Source organism: Stegodyphus dumicola, chromosome 9 (assembly GCF_044657685.1).
Source record: "Stegodyphus dumicola isolate Sdum_Otavi_A_Nest chromosome 9, ASM4465768v1".
NCBI classification, from domain to species: Eukaryota; Metazoa; Arthropoda; class Arachnida; order Araneae; family Eresidae; genus Stegodyphus; species Stegodyphus dumicola.
Genome location: NC_140776.1, coordinates 39,363,764 through 39,390,174, shown reverse-complemented (window position 1 = coordinate 39,390,174; position 26,411 = coordinate 39,363,764). Strand labels below are relative to the sequence as shown.

The window sequence follows — 26,411 nt, the reverse complement described above, 5'->3', positions numbered from 1 at the left end:
ACTGTCATGCTCTTTAAAAATTTTGTAGATGAGCGAAATTGTGACTCATAAGATTGAAAACTGAAATTCGTCGGTCTCAGATAGTTAAAAATATTTATATTAAGCAGGTTGCAGATGTGGAATAATCCAATTTCAAGAGAGTAAACAAAACGATGAATCGCATATGTAAGTTTAATAACTTCAAGGATGTTAAATTAACTAACTGTGCGTTGTTTTTTTCAAACCTAATGGTCGATCTCAAGATATTATGCCTAGTGTTTATGCTCTCTTCCTGCTTCAAAACAAATTAGAACGTTATTAGTTGCGATAATAGAAGTACACTTTAAATTACGTGATTTCTCATTGACTGTCAACAGCAGCAGCTTGCTAGTGAGTTAAAGTTACAACATGATTACAACGATGTAATCTAATCATATTTTCAACAATATCTTTCAGTAATTCTTACATTTGTACTCTTCAAGCAGCTTTGGTCAACAAGATGGTAGCACTCTGCAGCGAATTCCACTGCTTCGCCGGTTAAAATTATATCCTATCTTTAGATCATGCCGCTTGTCGTAAAATTTTGATTAATATATGCTTTGAGAGAACAATTTAACGGGACGAGGCATATAGGAAGGATTATAATAAAAAGCTAATTGTTATTTAACTGTTAAATTACAAATGTTTCCTTTTCGTCAGAATAAAAGGGCAATCCAAATTGTAAGAATGCACTTGATGATGATTAATGCAGAACAGAATGATTTTAATCCCTTCGTTACAGCTGAAAAAAGCAAAAAAAAAATTATATTACTTTATAAGGTATTTTATCTCTCCTTCCTGCATGCCATCGTGGTGTAATGGTAGTATACTCGGCGCGTATTCGAGAGGTCCAGGTTCGAGTCCCGGCGAGAGCACTGCACGTTTGTCACGTCTCCTGTTAAAAAAAATGAAAAATAAAAATAAAAAAAAAAAAACCCTAATGACTATATGCAGTGCCGGCCGAACTAAAAGGCGGTGAATAACAATTCGTCACCGCCTGGATTTTGCGACTGAATCCGCTTATCTTCAGTCGCCCTTTTCCCATTTCTTCTGCTTCAAAAAAACCTAATGCAGATAAAATAACACGCAGACCAAGTATCTATTTAGAAGTCAAGCAACAAAAAAGAAAAAAAAGGAAACACAAAAAGAAAAGAGGAAACACAAAAGTCCTCTGTTTCCCAGTATTGTTGGTCTGAAAACCACACTTTTAATTTTTCTGCAGCCAAAATTATTCAAAAAACATCTTCCATTGTTGAATTAGATTTTCTAGAGGCATTTCACATTAAAAAAAAACTTTCTGTTCTAGTTAACGATCTTATTTCCAATCCATCTTTGCCTTCAACTTTTAAGGAAAATATGTCTTAGTTCTCGTTTCATCAATAGATGGCGCAAGTAGCTTAGCTCCTGTCTAGCCATTCTTATCTTGTCTAATCACTATATCTTATCTCCCTCATTTGCGCTTTGGCAGCTGAGGTTGATGGTTCGTTTAAACCATCGAAACTAATCCTGTGAAAATTTGCAGATATAAGGCTGATTTTTGTTGTTTGACTTTTAATTAAACCTAATGACTTTACAGCTTTGAAATATGAAACGGTGGTCTTTTTAACACATAGAAAAAGTACAAAATATGTAACACACCTCGAATAGGTGTCATAGTTTCCAATTCCCTGTTCGTTTTAAATAAGGGCTGTTGCCAATCGATAATGAATAAAAATATTTCAGTAATTTAAGGAATTATAAAAATGAATAGTTAAATACATTATGTTAATCATTTAAACTATCATTTTACCTGGACCTCCTTCACTTTTAGTAATAGCTATTTACATTATACGCAAGAGTGGAGGAACTAAAATAGGCTCTGAACTGCCTCTTTTATTGCGAAACAAACCGACTGCAAAGTTTTCTTTTATTTCCCTGCATCTTAGCGTTTGCATTAAAAATGAGAACTAATGGGTACGATGAAGTTTTAATGTTTTCACATTTTTTCTAGTTCTATGTTCAAAAAATAAATATAGAAATAAATGCAAAGTAAATATGGAAAGTTAGAATCTTTGGTCTGGAATTTTATAGTTACCATTGCCTACGTAATCGTTTTAGCATTCGAATTCGAATTTTGATACTATTAAAAATCAAAGTTTCTTACCTGTTCTTCGTCGCATTTTCTGCTCCACAGCGGTAATCGCAGCTCTGAAAATAAAGAAATATTATTCTTGGATGAAGTCCAACACACGGGAAAACTTTTAAAAGAAACAAATTGAATTTCCCTGCCTGCTGAACAAACTTGAAGCTTATTTGAAAATTTGCTTTCTCAAATTGGCAACTTCAGAAAAGCAAACAGCAAAAGAGATTAGGCAGAAAATTGCTTTCCCTTTTTGATTTTAAGAAAGCAATTGTTTCTTATAGGAAAAATATAAAATTTAGTTTAATATGACTTTTTGGTTTTTTTCCCTCGTTTATATGATAGAAATGATAATAAATCAAAGAGGCTATTCATATTTGAGATTTTACTGCAATTATAATAAGTGTTAGAGTTACTAGCTGCTATTCCAGTTGAAAAATAGAACACAGGAAATATACGTAGGGGATATCTCATCTTTACATTTTGGGTTACTAGATTCGTTTCGTTATACGGTAGTCCAGATCGGTAAACTCAATTTATAGAGCCGGACTAATCTCTAATATATATATAAAAGCTCGCTATAATATTTTTTGCTGAAATACGAACAATGTTGAGAAAATATAACCGAGAATAAAACTTACTAAGATAAGTACCTCCGATTGAAAAATGTAAATAAAGAATTTGTTCACAAAAATAACAAAGAGTTAAAAGAAATTTTGAACGTCTTATTATTAAGAAGTTATTAGTATTAATCACTAGTGTGAACTTTCTTAAAAAGTTGATACAAACTCAGTTATTATTTCACTTTGTCTGTACGATCAGTGAACATACAGTTTCTTCCTGGAATTTCAGAAATTAAATTAATTTAATATACAGTACAAAATAATCGCAAATGACGACTCGAAATTTGAACTTAGCATGCCGTAACGATGATGTGGCCAGGAGAAATTCCACTGTTGTCAACAATAATTAAAAGAAACTATGTAAAAAATGAAATAAAAATATCTGTATCTCATAAACTGCATGGTATTATAAATTCCAGGAAAAACAGTTGCATGAAAGAATGAAACATTTAAATTCATTAGACCGCATACACCCGGACAGCATTAAAAGTACTTAGATTTAGATACAATGTATTTAGATTGGCAACAGAAATGTAACAGATGAAACATTTTTCTTGAAAAATCGCAGTTTCACCTATTTTTGCCCTATTTTTACTTCTTACATATTCGGTACTTTAAAAAACTTATCTGATAACCGAGACAAATGATAAACTGGTCAGGACGCAGGGACAACACCATCAAACCGGGATAGTCCTGCCCAGAGCAGGACACCTGTTGAGCCTGTCTATCTGTACTTCATAGACTTGATATATATAATTCAACATGGAAGTCCACCAACAGAAGGTTTCGGTTTAAGTTTTCGTTAAGAGAAAGTTTTAGCTCTCGAAATTTTGAGTTCAACTTCCGAATCAGCTATGTCATCAGCACCATGCAAGCCATGTCACATAGAATGATATAGAAATAACGCAGCCCAGAAAAATTATTAATATTTTTATAATAGTGAGGGATAATTAAGGGTTATTGCTAGTTTAAATTATAATTTTGAGATTCATATTTTTTTTATATATGTGACATATCACATATTATATATTAAGCAATTTTCTGCCTAATATATAATATACCTAATATATAATATATATTAGGCATAAAATTGCCTAATATATAATATACGTAAGATATATATATATATACGAAAGATAAAAAAAATATGTGAGTCTCAAAATTATAATTTAAACTAGCAATAACCCTTAATTATTCCTCACTATTATGAAAATATTAATAACTTCATATATATATATATAGGTCTCTCTAATTCATGTTGTCTTCCTGCTTTATATATATTTAGAAACATTATTCTGGTGACCGTGAGTTTCTATTCAAGTTTTGGTATTTTTTCCTGCCTTTTTCTTCTGTATTGCTAATAACATTTAGATTCAAGTCGCATACAAAGACATTCTGAATGAAACATTCAAATGAAAAAAAAAAAAAAAAAAAAATATGGAAAAAGTGACAAAATGCTGAATGAATTTTAATAGGACGAATTTCGAGATTTGAAATTTAGAATGATTACACATTGGCATTATTTCTGCGACGCAGTGGATTTTGCAGCAATGGAAATCATGATTTTAAATTTAAATATTTTGTTCTCCATTAAAGAATATTCACATTCGTTTCTTAGAATTTAAGGAGTTTCTTAGAATTTAAGGAATTTAAGAATTATCCAAGACTAATCTTGCATAAAAGCTTAGCTTAGTAATTTACTTAGTAATTTACAAATGTTCTGAAACTGGAAAATCCTAAAACATTTTATTTCCTTTCTGATTATATTACCGTCTTGTTGTTTTTGTACTGTTGTCTTGTCCATGTATTTCATGGAAGAATAGTTGCCAGAGCCTCAAGGAGGTTGGACTTCTTCTTTCACTCCAATTTGGAGTCCTTCACCCCTCTTCCCTACCACCAAACCACATGAGAGGACTTTCGGCTCACCATTTACTTAGAGTGCCCCCATGCTGCAGACATTTGCAAACATCCATGCCTTCTTCGGGATTCGAACCCGGGCCCTTCGGTACCCAAGTAGTCTCCCTTAAACACTATACCATCTGGTCGACTATATTACTGTCTTAAATATATTTTGTGAGTTATCAAAGCACTTTTAAAAGTGAAAACGAAGTAATATGATTTTAAGAATAATTCCAGTACTGTAAATATCATGCAACTCCATAAACAAAAGGAAATAATTTTCTATACAGTTAATATAAACGATAGTCAGAACCATCCGTACAATAAACTTAATGGGTAACATAGAAATTTTTTGTGGTAAACTACCTCATAAAGTATCAAGCTGAATGTTGCATTCCGGGGACATACGCATCGAAAGTGTTTTCTATGTTCCTTTCAAGCAAACAGAGAGATATTAGAAATAACTTAAATGCTCCAGCTGCCTCCTTTATTGAGCTCCGAGATCCACTTAACAGCAGATGAATACATTAACGATCTAATATACTACTAAACTCTATCCGCATTATCAGGGAAATGCACTATTGCAATATGAGTTTAACTGCAACCATCAGTAACTGAATGTAATTAATTCCTTCTACAGTAACATTCAGTTATGCAACCGATATATTTAGGTGATTATATCCTTCGTATTTCCTCATGCAACATTTTCTAATCTTAACTGCTTTATGAATACATGTCCGCATAGCTATCTGCATTAACTTTTAAAGCGAATTTACATGATTCGGAGTGAATATAATAAGTCGAGTTTAGCACGGGAGCTGGAGTTACGTGACAAGAACGTGAATAATACTTAAATAATAAAGTTTACCAGAATTCACATACCAAAACTTTGGAAAACTTCTAATAATTGTATTGTTATAGTAATGCAATATTTTTTTCTAATATTTCCTTCAAGGTTAATTTAAAATGAAGAAAATTTGAAGAGAATCGTAGAGGAAAAAGGGAGCTCAAAAAAAAAAAAGGTTTTAATGGTGGACAAGGTTTTAAGGGGGGGGAGGGAAAGGAGACTGAAAAGTTTCTTAAAATGATCACCCAAAAGGGTCTGTTACAGTTTTCTTCGCTGAGCTCGCGAGTCTGAAAATAGGATTTATGTTGAATCACTATAGAAGGCTGCATCACTTTTGAAATTGTTGCCACCAAATACCATTGCCCCGTATTATTTAAAAATATTAAATAATGAAGAATCTGTAGGAGTAATAGGAATACATGTGTGTTTCTCGCACTATGAAAAGTGTACCTATAGAGCGATGAAATTTTGAATAAGGTAGTCCTCCAAAAGGAAAAATGTGCACCTGGAAGCCCAAATTTTGAATTTTGTGTGTGAAATTTATTTATTAAATATCACGTTCTTCGCATTTACGCCACATAAGATTCAATTCAATGGCAAAAGCATAAAATATTTAAAAGCAGCCTACCTTTAAAATTTCCGATAGATAGTCTTGTGCGCTAGAGACAAAAATGTTTTATTCCATACAGTGTTGCCACTGCTGGCTTTCAAATCGCTGAGTTTCTCAATCAAATAATTCATTAATTTTCATTTTTACCAATAAAACAAACACTTAAATAATAAAAAATGTATAACATCATTCTATGAAAATATTGAATAGTTTAATTAGATAGACAATTAATTAAGTGCATTCTTTTGTAGAGTTTAGTGTGCTTTGCAGTCATCCAAAGTTTCCAAACCTTGGTAGACATTAAGCGAGTTATCGCTAAGCCTAAATTAACAAATGAAATTTAAGAACAGACGGCACATTCTGTGCTTACAACTCAGCCTAACACTTGTGAAAAGGTAACGTTAACCCAGTAAGTCAAATGCAAAATTTAAATTCTACTACACTAGCAGCCAAGGCTACATAAATCAATTTAAAGCGAAGTGTGCTCAAAATGTAACCGGCGTGTATATTAATCATCGGTTATTACAATGCCGAAGACTGGAAATCTTACATTATTCAGGAACCTAGTAACGCAGCTTCGAGAGGCAGATAATGCTTTGTGTTTCAATCTAAAATCCTTACTTTAAATACACGCGATCTGAATTTTCATTTTGGAGGGAAAACGAAGGAAGAAGTGACAGTATAGATGAAAAACATAAAATATCTGGCTAATTAAAAATAAAAGAGCCTTACATATTGTTTACATGAATCCAATTCAAAAGTAAGAAACGAATAAGAGGTGCATCTATGGCTTCCAAATAGCTTAGCTTGTTAATCCATAACAGACATATTCAATCTAAAAGATAAATATCTTACATTTTGCAGAATAGCAACAGACTTGAAGGAAAAGTGAAATATCGTATTTATAGTGATTCGACGCAAAATCTCGTTTGAGGGCAATAGTCTTTTGGGCTAAAAACTAATCTAAATAAAATCGTACGAATTTTTACTTTACGAAGTAATATTTATTTTTAATTACGAAGTTTAAAAGAAGTATTGTAATCTCGAAAAATTTCGGTTATCACATTTCGACGACAAATATCTATTTTGACCGCGCTTGAATCCATTTGAGCGATGTCTTTGAGTAACATCTAAACGTACGGACATAATAAAGCACTCGTTTTCCCAAAATGGATTTAAAATAGAACAGCAGGGATTTTTTTGTGAGGTTTGTATGTACGTGCGTACGTACGTAGTACATACATATGTATCTCGCATAATGAGTAGTCTCAGAACGTTGAAATTTTGTATATGAGACTTCTATAACATGTTAGTTGACCACCTATATATAAATATAGGTATGTACACTCTGTTACCGCCTCGTTCAGCTCAGTTTTTTTTTATTCTTATGTATTAGTAAATTGCGCATTTCTTTGCTTTAAAAGTGATTGCATTATGATGTTCTTATGTTCCGATTAAGGTTCGTATGCTTTTAGTTAATCTAAATGCAATAGTTGTAGAATTATCAATAATTTAAAATTCCTAACGGGCAATTTGCCCAGAAGGACTATTAATTTCGTTTTGGAATTTTGCGTACATTCACGATAAACGTTGTTTCACTTTTCAAATTGTTGACATCAAATACTATCGCCCTGTATTATATTTAAAGAAAATAAATAATGAAGAATATGCATGAATGTATGTACGTTTCTGGCACTTTTTTACTGTTGCTTTTACGCTGTAGAAGAGGAGTGCTTACCCTACAGCTAAAACATTTGCCTCATAGCATTATTGTCCTCTTTTTCAGAAGCGATCTTATGCTGCCGCGCCCCCTCCGCAGGAAAGCTGGCAGAACAGAGTGCTACAAACATATCAAGAATAAGAAGTTCACAAGGCTATTTACAGCAATGCATAAGTCCTCGAAGGCTACACAGTCTTGTCCTAATCACCGACTAAGTGAGATGACTGATGGTCCCGTGTTCAGATAGAGATTAAATTTAAGACTTAACAAGCACAGTTACAATATTACAGTCTAAGATACACGAGGCTGCATTACAGATATATGACTTAACATTTAGAATACGTATCATATATTATACCCCTTTCAGGCTAACTTCACAGAGCACTACTGAACAATGCATTGAAGGTGCTATTAAAATTACTTGCTCTGTTCAATGAAGCAATTATGATATTAGTATGGAACAAGGTAATAATCATAATACAATTGAAGCAAAGATTGAATTCTGTTGTTACAATAAGCAGCAAAACGAAACAAGGATTATACATAGATGCAGTGGGTATATAAATGCAGTTACAATTGAACACACACAAAAAACAGCATGTATGCATGTACTATTGAAGGAGATTACAATGAAACGTTTGAATGTTTATATTACTAATGAAACTTTGTGTAATGAGGCCTACTGTTGTGCTTCTGCTTTGCAGAGTGTCATTATTAGTATTACAAATTATAGAGACGTGATGTTCTGAGAAAAAGGTGTGCATAGTTATTGGTTAATTTCTGATCGAGCAAGATGCCAAGTGCTAGGTTGCCCTGTTGTGTCCACTTACAGCTGAGTTCTTTGTTGCACAGTATATCATAAGTTTTCTCAGCTTTACTCTGACTATGTTATTCTTAATCAAATTTTTCGATTGCTGGCTTGGTTTCTTTTGATGAAAATGAGCAGTGTCGGTGCAAGAAAAGAGATAGTAATCTGGATCACCCACTTCTCCACAGCCACAAGTATCTGTTTCACTTAGGTGGAAGCGATGTAGATGAGATTCAGAATGGCCATGGCCTGTGAAGTTAGTGGGTTAATTCACCAATATTTGACTCGGAGTGTTTCCCTCACTCGGTGTGTTTCTGGCACTGTGATAAAACAACTGTACTTAGAGCTATCAAAATTTGAATAACGTAATCTTCTACAGAGTATGAGCATGTGGAAGCCCTAATTTAAATTTGAAATTTGATTTATTATTGATTTCATATTTTGTAACACTTCAAGAAATTTTTGATTAAAAATCTAAACAATGGCTACTCTGTATGGAAAAAAAAAAAAAAAAAAAAATTATCTCCAACGCGTGAGACTCTGTATCGGAAATTCTAAAGATATGCTCATTTTAAAATTATTTTGCTATATTGCTGTTGAACTTAATTTTATGGTTTGAGTACGTACAGCATGATATTTAATAAATAAAGGTAACACACAAAACATTAAAAATGCCCCTTTGGACGTAATTTAAAATCTGAAACCTTTCAGATTTTTTCAAAACATTTTTTAAGTCATAAAATAATTACGCGATATAATTTTCTCTCATCACCTCCATTTTTCCTTCTGCCTAAAATTTATTCTACGCTAAACTACTTGCAATTGGCCAATAAAAAATCGTATTTCAGGCTAAAATAGTTCATATTTTCAAATATAATCATTAATTTATTTCTGCTACTTCTCGTCTGCGTGTATCTCAAAAATTTCATAGTGACATTTATTAACTGAAATTAATCTAAAAAACCATGCAAATAAAATTATTATTTTGCTTTCTTTACTTGTCTTTCAATTAAGTTTTCTTTAGAGATTCAAAAACTTGTATGTAAACAATGTAAAAAAAGTTATTGAAATCAATTCAAAAGGTATGTAAATGAACTTATTTTGCTTTTATTAAAAATTCTAATATATAACTTTTCGTTTAACAGAATCCTCCTTTGTTTCAGTATGACTTAGTTTCTTATAAATAAAACAGGGAATAATATAACAATTCGAGAAAGCAAGCGGTGTCTGCGTGCTAACTCAGATAATGGCATTTCATTACGCGTAAATAGTGTTTTATTGATTACATATTCCCAAAGCGTCGATTCCGTAGTACAGCTATCACATTTTACCACCAGATGGCAGTAATTGAAACAGCTTATTACAGGAAATGTCTTCCGGGCATTTCATTATTTCTTTCGTATCCCGACCGCTTCCGTTCTTTTCAAAGTTTGTAAAAATATTTAAAAAGGGGAAAAAATAAAATGAAGGAATTACTTCCAACGAACTAATGAGAGAATAACGTAAAGAAGTTTGGTGAAATTTAGTCCAAGACAATTTTACTAAGTGCAAGTTAGGAAAAGAATCCCCTAAAGAAAGAAGAACGGAAAGAACAAAAATAAAAGTATATGGAAAATTACCTTTATTCTTTTTTTTTTTTCTTTTGAGGAGGAAGTTTGTAAATAATTTTGTAAACAAAGAACTATCCCCTAGGAAGCGCAGAGCAAATTGGTACTTTCAAAGTTGTTTGCCTATTATCCACTTGAATAGTTCTTGTCGCCAAGAAAACAATCGATATTTTCCTTCTTGAATTCTGGAAAGTTTAATCATGCTATTTAAGTGCAGCCTGTTTAAATACAGAAAACTTGCTTGGAATATTTTGGAGTTTAATCTCAATGTAGAAGATTTTATTTTAGTTCTCTTACTATTAAATTATTGGCTGAGGGATGAAAAACACAAGGAACTGCGTTTCTTAGTTAACTGGCAAACTTACGTACAGGAAAAGATATTGTTAAACAAGAAAGGTGTACTTGTAGGATAAATTATTTTAAAATCCTTCTAGCTAATCATTTCTGATTCTTACCGTTTTTAATTTAAAATATAATGCAAGGTTTGAGCTTTTAAGCAGCTCTTATTTACCTCATTAGTATACCATTGACTAATATGAATGTTGCTCTATCTACACTCCTGCTAAAAAAATAAGCTACAAAGGCAAAACACGGAATAAGACAAAAACTATTTAATGGATATATGTGAAATTAATGCAAGAAGTTGGTGTGGTATTACTAGACCACATAAACTAAATAAATTAAACCTGGAGGCAATTGGCGAAGCTATTTATATGCTGTATGGGATTCGTGTACGGTGATCTAGCAAGCCATGGCAGATGTGGAATGGCTTTTAGACAACAGATAACTGACCACTAGTCTTCTATGCAGTCGAGGGTTCTTCGTTGCTATCTCAGCCCATACAGGTAAGCCTCCTCCTCCAGGGCTGCTCCTCTTCTGTAAAGGTCGCTCTCGACGATGTTTTGCTCCTGATAGCGTGTCCCTGGCTCTCGCCAAATCATTGCCCTTCAAGAATCGTTCTAGATGTTAGATCGAGACTCATCACTAAAGAGTAAGTAATCACACTGCCCTGATGTCCAGATGCGACATCACAATTCAATCGCCTTCTGATATGCGATGGAGACAAAGGAACGCAAACCACAGGCCGTCGGGCGTACAGTTCACCTTCATGCAGCTACTTTTGCTATGACTATAGACTCATTTAGTGATTCAAACACGAAAGCATATTATTGTCTAAAGTAACCCCCCCACGAATATCGTAGCATTCCTATGCGTAGCATTCCTATGCAAGCAACAATAACATAGCCTGTCCACGAAACTCTTCAGTGACAACGAATAAATTTACTTCTGTCGGTTCTACCCTGAGATTCTTCCACCGAACAGGCATCATTGCGCATAGATTTCTAGGACGGAAGCCTGCTCCATGGTGTACTGTCGACCTGACACAGTTTGGCGGGATATGGGCCGTTCTGCAGCAGGAGAGAGATGCGACGCCAGCTGTTGTGGTGTTAGTTATTTACGGCGTCTTGCACATAGCAACAAGAGGCGATCGTATGCCGTTGTGGTGATTCGCCGACGTCCAGATCACGTCTTTTGCAAGGGTTTTGATCCCATTGGTAACGATTCCACAGTTTGTTTAGAGCCCTACGATGCACACTAAAATCTCTCGCAGTCGCGAATTGCCTTGCACCATCTTGCAAAATTCCGACAGCCCTACAATGCATTTCATCATGCAAATGATGTCTTCGGCTCAAGCTTTCTGTTTTGTCTATCCCGGCTTATACAGAACTATTGCTGCTTGAGAACTGACGCACAACGGTCCGGCATGCCCCTTTTTAAGGCGTTGTGGTGTGACTGTGGGATTGCCCTTTATGTTAATGTTTTGGTTGCCTACTTTTATTCAGTGATGCAACCTCTACCTCGCATATAAGCTGTATGTTTTGATTTAACTTTTGTTGCTTATTTTTTTAGCACTAGTGCATTTACGCTCTGATAGGGAACGAACGTTACATTAAAATGTTCTGAACAAGATAAATTTAAGCTACTATTAGTAAATCATGTGCATACTAAAGCAAAACATATAAATTAAAGGAACCAATATAATTTGCGCATCCTGAGCACAAAAATAGAAGATCAATATTAAAAACTTAGCTTTATTTAAATCGATAACTTTCAGAGTACCTTATAAAACAAATAATGAAGGATATTAAACTAAACCCCTCATTATCTTGTCATTTTTTATACTTCTAAATTTTAAGTAGAGGCATGATCCCAGCTTTCTCGATTGCCTACTTAATGCACTAAATAAGCAAATTCAGGCTCAGAATGTGTTGCAGATAAATCGTTGAGAGGCCAATTTGGAAACTATATGCTAATTTTCTCTCTTTTATGATCTAGTTACGCAGCTGATCTGATCTGTTTGGCTATGACGTTGCTTCTTGTAAATTACGCAGCATCTTCACATACTTTCAATCAGTGATACCAAATTTGTCGCCAAAGAGGTATCTCTGTGTGATATTATGGTAAATTAACATCATAGTATTCAAGCTTAGTTATTGCATAGTAATAATTGAGGTAAATCCCCCCCCCCCTCTGAAAAAGGCGTTTCTGAGAAGTTTTTGCATTTTCCTCCCTCCCTTCAGTCGATTTTGATTTCTTCTTTTACACGTGGTTCTGATAATTATTTTCTTAATGAAAGAGATCCGTTATTAAGAACCTGCACTATCTTGTTTTCTTGCTACTCATCTTACATTTTCAGTTATTGACTATTTTTATTCGCAGTAGTTCTTCGAAACTGAGTTGGTGTAGCTCGAACATGTTCACTTGTTCTAATGGCACGCATTTATTTCAGTATATACAAGTATTGAAATTGTATATTCAGAAAATTTCTTCTTTTGGATATTCAAAATGTTTAAGGAAAATTACTCATTGGAGTGAAATTTAACTATAGGATTTACAGGCCAGATCAAATGATGCGGAATTTACGTGTAGGATTACTGAGAGGTAATCCTTTCTGTGGATTTTCCTGTCCTTTAGCAGGATTTGGTTATGTCCGTTTCTGTATGGATCTGAATTGAAGAAAAGTACTAGAAGGTAGCAAAACTCTGAACGAGGATTTCTAAAGTTCACTAAAATATTACAGTTTAAGTTTACGAAAGTTACTAATTTTACTTTACTAAAATCGTAGTTTAAAATATTAAGAGATGTGTATTGGTCTGCTTTTTTATGATACTTTTACTTCTGTGTTTTATTCATAATGATTCATAAATGTTACAAATAACTCACAAAGGTTCATAAATATTATAAAAATGTGCAAATGTATGGTACTAAATTTCTTCATTGTACATGTGTAATCCGTCTGGTAGTCTTATATATTAAGCTGTCACAGATCATTTTTTTAGTAATGATGAATAAGAATTGTAAAAGTACAAAATATTAATGGCAAATTGTTCACGTGATTTTTTGATACTCCAAATGAATTCGAATTTAAATAATTCTGAGTATAAATACCTAGAAGAGATTTGACAGTTTACTGGACACATTAAGTGCGATATTGTTACGAATTTCGTATATATGGGAATAATAATAATTAGTGAAATTATATGTAAAATTGTAGTATTTTTGTATAATGTAACATGTTTTGGCTAATGTAACAGAAAATTCTTGAAAGAGTTGAAACTCTAACGGAAGAATAAGATTACAGTGGCAAATCAATTTAACACTGAGTAAATGGCTATCTCGATGAATTGGCAAGATATCACCAAGCTGGAGATAGTTTTGGCGACTCATTTTTGTTGCCAAATTTGACGAGAAGTGGCCAAAGGTCACCTGATTTGGGGATCATTTCGAGCTATTCGCGTCCCACTCCTGTATAACTATAATTGGTACTATAACTGAATAACTGTTATTGATCCTTATGTGTAACTGTAACCGTCCTGGTCGTCATATGTAACTTTAACTGTATATGTCTTCCAGTAATTTTTAGAAATGGAAGGTACTAGAGATTTCTCGGCGGCCGAGATATAAGACTGTAGAGAGTATCAGCTCTCAGTTTTTCAGTTGAGAGTTGATTTCGGAGTACTGAGATATTTCCGTGCGAGCTTCGCTCTTTAGATATGCTTTGCACTGCGTTGTGTTTAACGTTCGTAGTAGTGTGAAGTGTACCACCTGATTGCGCTCTGTGATACTGAAAAGAGCTGGACGAGTATTTTTGCGAAAAGTTCCAGATCTGTGAAGTGTTTCTTGCGGTAAAATATATTTTATCAAGCTGTCATCGGTTCTGCGTGCATTCAATTCATTACGAGCACGCACGCAAGCAACAATATTGAAAACTGTAATATCATCATGCAGCACCTTTTATTACAGCATAAATAATGTATACGATTATAACCGAAAATTTATTGTGTGCCATGTTATTCAACCCTTTATTAAAATAGACGGAATAGGGACAAAACTAGTAAGACTTGAACTAACATCAGAATCGCTGTTATACACTGCTGGCCACCCAAATTGCAACACCAAGAAAGACAAGAGATATCACAACAAAATTTATTTAATTGATAACATGCTGACCAAGTATCAAATGATTAAATTTATAGACTTCTGTGAAGTGTGGTTCCTTCCAGAGTCAGTAGCCAGAGTAGCCGCCCATTGTTGGAGATCACCGGTGCCACACGCCTCGGCATTGATTCAAAGAGACTTTGGATGTGTTCTTGGGGACAGCAGACCAAGCAGCTTCCACACGTTGCCAAAGTTGATCTGGTGTGGCAACTTGGGATGTAATCTGGGTCAATCGTTCAGCAACCCTGAACCACATGTTTTCTATCGGCGAAAGATCCGGAGAGCGAGCCGGCCAGGGAAGCAATTCAATTGTTTCGATTGACGAAGAAACCTTGGACAATGCGTGCCACGTGTGGTCGCGCATTATCCTGTTGAAATATGGCTGTGGGCAAGCCCTGAAGGTAAGAAAGGACAACTGGCTCCAACACCTTGGAGATGTAGAGTTGGTTGTTTAAAGTACCGGCAATGCGTATTAGAGGAGTGCGAAAGTGATATCCAATACCGCCCCTTTCCATAATACCCGGTGCAGGGCCAGTGTGACGGTGCATAACCCAGCTGTTCAGCATCTTCTCTCCACGGTGTCTCCAGACTCAGATCCGACCATCGTGGTGTTTTAGACAGAAGCGTGACTCGTAAGTAAAGACAATTTCATTCCATTCTGCCGTCCACATCCTTCTTTCATCGCACCACTGGCGGCGGAGACGTCTGTGGCTCTTCGTCAAGGGTAGACAAAGCAATGAACGTGTTGCGGATGGACCACTCTGCTGTAAACGGCATCGAATGGTGCGCGCCGACACTGGATGATACGTTACTGGATGATGCGACACTGGATGAATGTGCTGTGCTATGGTTCGTGATCTGACTGAGCGATCCGTCACCGCCATGCGCACAATGTTCCTGTCATCACGTGAAGTGGTGCACTGAGGTGGATATTCGCATTACAGTTGTTTGGTTTCGTTCAACACGACTACCGATGTCCATGAAAGATAATCCACACTCTCGGTAGGCCACTATCCTTCCTTTGTCGAACTCGGATACTTGATCAACCGATGATCGCTGTTTACTAAGAGGCATTAATTGATTTTTTTTGGGAAACCACAAGAAAAACACAATTGCCGAACTTGAAATCGTCAAAAACTCCAAGCCTTATATAGCGCTTTGAAGTGGCACCACAGGAGGATGTGATGTGCGTCTGCGCTGAAATTCTAATGATTTGCATATCTAACATCCGTTAATGCATGTTGTAATTTTCATGTTATTTGCATGCTTCCTTCAGGGTGTTGTTGCATTTACGGTGGCCAACAGTGTATATAAAAAACAATACACTTAAATTAATGTAAGTCAATTATCGAAAAATGAAGTTTGAGTCTGTATACTATTGTGATTAATCTCTCTTGTCTGAAATCAGAACAAACCCAAGAAATTCATCGTGGAAAAAAAGTAGAGATTGCGCCGTTTGTTGGGTACCATACAGGTGACAGTATGACCTTTCTCATTTCCACCCTCCTGTTTTGAAGGTGGAGGATGGATTGGAGGGTCTCCCATCTCGCTTACCCTACCATCAGCCTCTCGAGAGGACTTTATGCTGGCCTCATATTTTGAATGCCGCCATGTCGCACAGACACTATACATTTACGAATACCCATGCCTTCTCTGGGATTCGAATCCGGCCTTTTGGTAGGATGGTCAGAGTCCCTAACCACCATCTCGCTTGAGCGACTAGGTACTATATATTTTTCATAAAACATCAATAATGAAAGTAATGATTGTTTCATAAAAATCACTACACAATATCATTTAAAAAACTACCGCTATTTTGTTTTTGAATATTTAATTTATACTTTAACATTTTTACTTATGAGTAAAGTTCTCGTGCTCATTGTAAACAGTAAAACACTGAAAAGTAAAACACTAAAAAATAGCGGAAAGCCTTTGTTTAAGGCTATATAGAACATTTAACCGTTTTTATTCCAAATATTTTTATCACATTTTTGGAATTGGAAAATATATGAAATTTGTGCGCTAGAGAAACAGGAGGAATACAATTTGTTTAAATGCAAAATTATTACTGAACTTTAAAATAAGAAACTCTCTTAAAAAATTGGTGGTTTTTTGTGGTTTATTTTGGCAATTTATTTCATACGATATCAGTCCTTAAATGTCCTACAGCATTGGTTTTCTTACGAAACTCAAAATTATATGCTCGTTATAACTTACTTTCTCTCATAGTAGTCATTAAATTGATATTGTATGCACATTCCTGCCCTGTTGCTATAAATCATCTTTATGATAGTTTTGTTTTCGTTTCATTGAATCAGATATATTTGTTGCTGAATATTACAACGAAAACCAGTCACTAGCTTTAAATCTTCTTCAGATCAAAATCGGGCGATTTAGGCAAAGAACATGATGAATAGTTTGACCAAGAAAGTGAGTTCTCGGAGAAGGGATTTCAAGGATGATGGATTATAGCTATTACGGACGATTACACTTAGAACTCATCTAGATAAGATGATTCAGATCATTAAGATATCTTATGTACGTACTTTTAAAAATCGAATCGTAAATCAGTTATAAGAAAATGAGCATGCATTTGTCTTTCTTTTATTTTTATAGACCATTACAAGACTTTTGGTCTTTCTAAAACGCTCTATAACTTATGATTATTTGTTTTGTATATCTCTTTATAGTATTATTCATTCCTTTCTCATGCAGTTAATTTTTAATACGTTATCTCAATGTATTTGCAATGATATAACAGGAATCTTAAGCGCTGACTAGCGGCCGAGTCACTGAACACTGGTAGTTCAGTCCGGGGTTTGCATTGCGGCGATCGGACTGGCTGCATGGGCGTTTTCGTGGTTTTTCCCATGTGTAACGTGTATACGAGCCAGTGTCCCTTAAAAAGTCGTCCACGAAGGCATTCCTTCCAGATATACCTCGAATGCTTTGCCATAATGAAATATACCGTAATAAGAATTTTATAAGTGATGAGTAAATACTTACTTATACATAAATACTATGTGTTTGGGGGGGAACGATCATGTGGAATTCTTTATATACTATGTCTTCCAAACAATTGTAAAACAATTTTATTTAGATTTTATGATAAAAAAAAGAGTAATAAATCTATTTTATCATGCACGAAATGGGGCTACTCTATTAAGTATAGTGTTATTTAACTTATTTCCATACATCTTATTTACGTTTTGTCTCTTTTGGATTTAAGTTATAAAGAATTAACACATTTTGCCGTATGTGCTTACATAATGTAAGTGGTAACAGGTCTAGCCAGCATTCGAAGATCCGTGGTTCGAAACCCGGCGACGGCTTCGTAATAAGGATCTTTCACGCCATTCTTTGTTTATGTTTCTCCGCTCATAAAACCTAATATCACTAAAATAGCCCTCCAACTAATAAGTTTAAACAGTAAATCGTCACCAACCGTATTCGGTCAGTTGGATTTCGTAGCTCTTTTCAGTTGCCCTTTTCAAGTGAGGAAGCATGTAAATTTTCGTTCACACGGTTTTTAAGCCACAGTTAACAGGTTAAGCCGAGCTTCATTACTAAGCAACGAGACCGTACTCCGTAATAAAAACTGGTTTAAACTGGTAATGCTTTAAAGTTCTAACTTTATGCCAAGTTGGTATAAGAACCACCAATCACAGAGATGCATAGTTTCGATGAGTTAGCTATACATTTACGCATGCGCAGTTATTCCTTCCCTGACTGGTTATGGCTTAAACTCTGCTAAACAGGCTTAAATGGATTTAATGACTTTTATGCCTTAAACTACAAAGCTTTATGACCACAAAACACTCATCAGAACGAAGTCTAAAGAATTATCAGGTTCCCCGTTTGGGCTTTCGTGGTGGTGGCACGTCCAGCTAGCAAATGAAAGACGGTTCAATTCCCGGCAAGGGTATATTTGATTTTGCACGTTAAATTTACGTTAGATTTCCTGCTCCAGAAAACCTAATAGTCTTTGCAAGGTTAATTGTTAATCTCTTTCCGATGTATAAAATATTTAGAGAAAACCTAAATAATTCTTAAATGAATTTAGTGAACTTTTTTTTTTCTATTTTAGTCTAACTTGAGCTTGTCTAACAAGGCAGAAACCTTTTCAACGGGACATAAAATCAACTTCACGAAAACATCTCTTTAAAATACAACGTTCCTCAATTACTTTGCCGTCTGCGTATCTCGCAGAGGTGAGTATTTTTAACAGAGTACCCGATAAAGAGTGTTTTTTTTTTTTTAATCTTCTAGATATATTGTTTCCAAGGGGTGCATAAAGTGAACAGCACGCTCCTGAGAGCGATAATCCAAAAGCATTTGAAGCGTTTGAATAAATGTTTGAAGACGTTAGAAAAATGTTGATCACTTGTTTCGTGAGCCTTTGTAAATAACAGAATCCTTTAAATTTCGAACAGCTCAATTCAGATGTTGAAATGATAATCAAAATAGATAAAATAATAAATTTCAATATAATATTGCTTACTTATAAATGTGATGTAAGAGCATGTCCTTTATGAAACTGATGCAAACATTTAGAGAATATTGTTATTGACCTTAATAACTTTTGACCATCGATAGTTAAAAAGTTTGAATATTGGTTGTTCCAAATCTTTGAAAAGTCGAATTACAAGTAACTTCACATCGAAAATATGATAAATTTCACTTTTGTATTATTCCATAAGTATTTAAATACTGTTACTATTTAAGAAAAATCTGATGTATACACCACATGTACGGAATATTAAATTATACGCACTTTTTCCAGCATTTCATTTAACCTTATTGAATTGAATTTAATCTACTTCCTCGATAGCGCACAAACAACAGAATAAATGCGCTTTTTAAAATTCATTATATTTATTTATCATAGCCATAATCTGGCGCTAGGTTCACTTAACAACGTTACATCTCATTCATTTTACAACTCAGAAGGCAAAAAAATTATACCATCTAAAAAATTATCCAATCTTTGCCACTTGTTCTATTCAAACACTAATAAATCTAAAACGATGTAGAAAAGAAATTAAACAAATAAAAAATAAACAGTTTTTTTCGCATACGATTCAGCGCTGTTTATCTAATGCTCATGCGCTACTCGTAAATATTCTCCTCTTTCCGAAACAGATTGCGACAGTATTTTATACTAATATGAAACACTTATTTCCTCGAATTTCATCAGAGATTATTTCTCATTCAATTAATTCAGTTTTCACTTTGCTGCAAGGCAACACAAAATATCTTCATTAAAAATTTAAACACATAAAAAACATAAAACAAAAATACAGTTAAAAAATTATAAAAAAATTTTTTTACAATTAAATTTACAGTTTCTACTCAAAAACAAGCAATTCGGCCAGCGAGCAAGAATACAGATTTTTCGCTGCACAGAACTGAAAGTTTACTTGTGGTCTCCCTCGCAAAAAGACACTGAAAGCGAAGAAACTGATTTAATTTGTTGTGGACGCTATCCTGAGTCAATATATGAGATAATTTAATGACTTAAATGATAACTCCAGAATAGATTAAGCATAATTTAATTCGAAATAATAAAAGACGTTACTTTGTTGTTGCGAAGCTTATTTTCTCTAGATTGGCAACAAATCCACTATTCTACTAAGTTTCCAATGTAAACAGATATTGCTGCTATGGTAAAATAATTAGGCTTAGCTGCACTTAAAAACTTTTAAATTGTTGATAATTCTACAACTATAACATGCAGGTTAACTAAAGGCATAAAGACCTTAACTGGAAGATAAGAACAACATAATTCAATCATTTTTAAAGCAAAAAATGCACAATTTACAAACATATAAGAAAGAAACTGAGCTCACTGAGCCGAGTACCAGAGTGGATAAATTTATATACTTTTGGTGGTATACTTATATACTTTTTGGTATTTAAATATATTTATATATTTATATACCAAAAAGAAAGGTGCACATCTGCATGTTATAGCAGTCCTATATACAAAATTTCAACGTTGTGAGGCTACTCGTTTTTGACTTATGCGAGATGCATAAATTCATACGTACAGACTCCACGAAAAAAATCTCTTCTGAATCTATTTTAAATCAGTTTTATAATTCGTTTGGGGAAAAAGATGCCTTTATTCTGTCTTATTTACAGATGTTACGCAAAAACATTGTTAAAGTGCATTTAATAGCCGTCAAAATGGATATTTTGGTTGAAATATGATAACCAGAATTTTTCGTGATTACAATACTTCTTTTACTTCGTACAAGGAAGTAAAAATGAAACAGAAATTTCGGAATAAAACACAATTCGTATTATACGTATTATCGCGATATAAACTCTCCTGAAATTAGCTCTTTTAAAAAAAATTAAAAGTACTGTGCAAAAAACAAACATCTTAAAATACAAAAATTCGGTTTGAAAAATTAATGTTTCAAGAATAGATTGAAGGCGAATCAAAACTTTTAACCGTTATGTGAATTGCTATAAGCACGTGCAGTTAAAGATATGTTTAAAAAATATTTCATTTTTTAATGGAATAAAATTATCATAATAAAACAGATATATGTGAAACACACCGCGTTTTATCCAGATTAGTTAAACTACTAAAAAGAGAAATCAGAAAGTTAGTCATTGTCATTAAGCTCACGTCTGATTTTAAATGTGCAACAGCATTTGCAAGTAAGATTTGCCTACCATCTGTATCTTTAATAATCCTTCACAATATATATTGTAAGGATTCCAGCTACTTTTGAAATATTTTGTGTGACTCTTACGACTATTCAAGCTGCGACAGAGAAATGGAAGTTCTTACAAATTCAGGAAAATGTCTGTTTCCTTGCGTGTCCTAAACCACGAAGAAAGAAATCGGCGTTGGTTCCTGTAGAAAAAGCGTGACCGGAACTACCATTTTGCTCCACTCACGTTCGAGATCTCAGTAACATATGTGTGTCTAGGGACACGGAAAGATTGCAATGAAGGAAAAATTCCATGCTCAAGAAGCAATACGAACAAACTTGACAAGAAGTGCAGTCAGTACTTCAGAAATATAAAGCATAGTTCCTAAGTGGATAACATAAGGAACACGTTCCAGTTCATACAGGGCACAACAGGATACGAAACAAATTGCAATAAATCACTTGTGAATTCTATATTTGTTGTTAAATACAAATATAGAATTCATGAGTTCTATATTTATATTTAACAACTCTCAGAGAGAGACTAATTGAAAATAAAAACAAGAGTTTATATGGAGGGATTCAGAAGTCAGTAAACTTCTAAGCAATTTAACTCATCAAGATTTTAATAAGCAAAAAACTTGTATGAATTTGTTTAGTTTTACTAGCCAGTTATTTTATGTTAATTACCTTTGCTGTATTTCTAGCTTTCCGTTTTCCTGCCAGAATGCAAATTTCTAGTTAGCTTATATTTAAATGATGTAGTAAAAGAGATAATATTTAAAGGAAAGTTTAAAAGAGTAGAATCAGAGCGTGTTCCGCCTGCTAGAAGCCACGTTTTCTATCTGATTTTCTTGAAAGTGCTATATCTGTGACGTTGCTTTAATCTAGCTATTATGCTTGCCACGCCGTCTGAGCCAACTTGGGCGTTTCGTTGTCCGTGTAGCGGTTGGGATAACTCACATTTTACTTAGTTAAATTCTTTACTTTTCATTTAAGCAGTAAATGCTGGCTATTCTGTACGCATGACCAGTGCCTTCTGTGAGACTTTTATTTGAGTTAAATAAAAGGGTCTTTTACACTCTTTCTCATTCTTCTCACTATCTGTTGTAATTTACAAGACTTAGAGATAAGTCGGCTTAGTCTTTAGAGTTCTCGATCAAATTTATGCTACCAAAGAGACGATACTCAGAAATGCATAAAAATACATAAAAAATACGTAAAAGAAATATATAAAATGACAGTACATTTTTGTTTAAGAAGTTAGCTACGATTATGTTTATCACATGGCGTCTTATCCATAAAATGATAGAAAATAAGCCATTGATGAATTCTAAATGGGGCACCCATCATGACTGAGGACTCTCTGAAAAAGATTCAAACGTGTATTAATAGTAGGATAGTGTTTTGTATCAAAAATAATATATATATTTTTCTTATGAACGTATTGGTAATGCCGTTTCTTAGCACTTTTACACTACCAGTGAGTCTGAATGATCTCCGAAGAGGCGTGTTTTCAGAGAGTATCAGTAATCACATATACTAGGGTTTCAGCGATTCAGTAATTGCTTTTCTTCTAAATTAATATTGTTTCGTAATAGATCTACATTCATTTCACATCCGGCAATAGAATTTATGAATTAGACCTATATATATTAAAAATTCAAAGGTTAATCTTTATCTGGTTGATAAGCTCATTAAGTTAGACTTTGTTTGAGAGTACAAACTAGATCTAAGCTCTTATCAGACGTACAGAGAATTGTACCTTATCTGAAATTAACTGCAAAGAAACTTGAGCATAAACGCACTCAACAGTAACGGTTGACAGTTGACGGGGGACGTGTGCACCATCCCTTTACCATAATGGTTAATTGGTATATGCAGCACGTCCAACTTTATCTAGAGCCAATAAGGCCACACAGACGTCTCGAACCCGACGGAGAAGCCCAACGCCTAATCCAACCCGGAGGCAGTCCCACTGACCAAAAGGCTCCAGCGAGTTAAACTCTCCAACCGCCCAAGCCCAGTATTTATTTAGATAAAAAACAACAAATACATGGCCGTACAAGGGCGTAAAGTACATATAGTGAAGTTACTACATAGTGTTAATTTGATACATAACATAAATGGTACGAGTACTTGACAATATAAATATAAAAAGACAAAGTGAACACTTAAAATTATTAATATTAAAAGTAGACATATAACAGTATACAATATTATATATAACAGACACACTATATATAGGACTAATAACACATATAACTACCTTACTAAGATCATATAGCATTAACTAAGATTAGCATAATTAAAGACATATCATGCCAACCAATATATATGCATTAAACAATTGATATAAAAGACCTCATTAGGTTAGTTATAAACACTGAGCTTAGTGTACAAGAAAGTTCTTATATAATACGTCTGCAAAATCATGGGAATGCGCCGATAAAACAAAACGCACATTAAAGGTTTAATAAATACAAATTGTTCGTAGTAGCATGCAATATCGTTATGAACATAAGATTTGATTGGTTTGAGTAAATACCATTTACAATTCGTTATAAGACAATACAGTAACATTGGAATAAGTCCATAGAATACAAGATGTGTATATAGGTCTGTTATTAAGATGGAGTCAAATTCAAATTTGAAACTTAACCAAGTAGTCAAATATTACGCAAATTAATCTAAATCTAAGTTGGCTCAGAACTTCTCAACAGCGTAACAATTTAAATGACTGTATCTATAACAAAAAACCACGGTAATTTTAATCTAATCAGAGCTGAAAAAACTATGCAACGTGGCCTTGAGAGGCCTTTTGTCTTATAATCCAACGTGGCCTTTTGTCTTATAATCCAAAAACCTCAGCTTATATACACTGTCTAACTCAATGACATTTCCCGTGAGGAAACGGAAAAGAGAAGATAAAGTAAAAGTAGAAATTAGAAATAACTGGTTAAACTAAATAATAACCTAAAAACTTGCTAAACTAAAAATTCATGTAACAAAATTTTAAAAAATAATTTCATGTATTTATTAGATCCAACCTGTTAAAGAATGTCGTGTAATACGCTGAAAATATATTCAGTATCTGAATGCTCTTTCTTTTAGCTATTTAAATGACTAAACAGATGTCATTTATTTATTTACTAGCGGGAGTACCCGATGATCCCGCTAGTAAATAAATTAAGTTAAATTAGATTAAGAGTAATGCATTTAACAAAAGACAGAACGACACCGCTGTAATCCTTCTCTAATAAAGATGCAAAAACTACGATTCATAATCATACATTTTTCATTCTGATGCGATATGGAACCCACATAAAAATATCGATAGAGAAAAATAAGTTAATTCTTTCTCTAATTATATCAGCAACAATAGCACGCAGTTTTTAATGATTTTCGTCTTTCTAATCAAATGTTCGTAAAAGCTTAAGTTTCATCAATATTTCACCTATATTCAATTTTAGTCGATTAAATGTGGCAAAAAATTGATCATAATTGATCAGCAATCAATAACGCGAACAAACACACAAACAGACATTTTTCTTTATATGTATAGCTTTCGTTAAACTTACAAATTTTTGATTAACAAACTCTACGGTTTGAAAGCGAGCAATAATAACACTTTTCGAATTAAAGCATTTTTATCTCCAACGCGCGTGGCTGTTGCCACTCCGAAAAATGAGTGCGGAAATTAGCGCTTTCAGTTTCCCACGAATTTTTGGAATCGGAAATAATGTATTTAATGTTTGGCTTCTTATTTCATCGTAAAACTTCGAATTTTTTTATTAACAAACTCTAGGATTTGAAAGCGAGCAGTGGCAACAACTTTCAAAATAAAGCAGATTTTCATCACCAGCTTGCGAAACTGTTTCCACTTGGAAAAATGAGGGCGAGAATTATCGTTTTTTACGAGTTTTTAATTAATATCTCTGATTTTAGCTAATTTTTTTTAGAAAAAAAAGTGGACATCGATCTTTCCCAGGACCCAGAAAAGAATCGTAGAAAGTTTGGCGACAACAGCTACGGTAGTGACTGAGTTATTAGAGGGCAAACACACAGACTTTCTTCTTTATATAGTATAGTATAGATTTACAAATATCTGGCTTTTGGGACATAAACCACTAGCCTATTTACACTTCTGGGTTACAGAATTGAAACTATTAAGAACAAAGCAAAAGTTTAAATGCTCTAGTTCACGCGCTGCGTGATAGAAAAAGAACACAAAGAGTAATTCTTGAGTCTGTTCGCAGACGATACTTCATAAACGCTTGACATATCTGCCAACAGCTTTTGAAACTCAAACGAAGCACATAATTGCGGTAATACAGGCTTCATCAACAAAATCCAACACATTAATAAATTAAATTTAAATATTTCCGATAGGAATATAAAATTTGTTTTCATCTTGTTATAATTAGTTTGAAATAGTATTTTCAATCATTGAGCTGGCCTCTGTATCACTGATGGACTGAGATATTTTCTTTATTTCATTTTTCCTGTATTACACAAAGTTGAAGAGACAGTTTTTACTTTATAATATATTTCGTATCTTTTTATAAATCGTAGTTTTGAGAAAGTTAGAAATGCAATGAAAATATTGCGAGTAGCAATATGCATCAGTGGTTCTGGTAACTTCCATAAAACTTTGATGAAAAGTGTAATTAATCATTAGAGAGCCTCAGGACGTTAAAAATAATTTTCCTCGTCTTATGTTTTTATCAGTGCCCTTTGAGCCGTGGTACTATAATCTATTTATCTATCCGAAGTTCATCGTTAAAGGAACAAAGAAAAAGAAGCTATTCATGAACATATCAAAGCACTTTGTCACTTCCCGCTGACGAGAAGTTTGACATTTTGGCTTCTTGAAGAAAAATACAGTGGTTGTTGTCATGGTAACGAATAAGGGCGTGTCGCTTTGGAATAACACTCGCGTTGAAGCTAAAAGTGTGAAAAATCGTTATTACTACTAAGCCTAATCCCTCA

General features: G+C 33.8%; 1 protein-coding gene across 3 annotated transcripts in view; it reads right to left on the bottom strand.

The window, feature by feature from the left end:
* Positions 1-26,411, bottom strand: part of LOC118183789 (uncharacterized) — a 193,401-nt gene that overhangs the window by 60,119 nt on the left and 106,871 nt on the right. Inside the window, exons 2-3 of one of the 3 annotated variants that reach the window (XM_085823341.1) lie at positions 2,162-2,205; positions 791-913 (exon numbers count right to left, since the gene is read on the bottom strand). In XM_085823341.1, coding sequence (XP_085679467.1) covers positions 791-913; positions 2,162-2,205 — 167 coding nt within the window. Of the gene's footprint in view, positions 1-445; positions 469-790; positions 914-2,161; positions 2,206-26,411 lie in introns of those variants that run through there. The other 2 variants (XM_035353391.2, XM_085823342.1) reach the window with 2 other exon arrangements.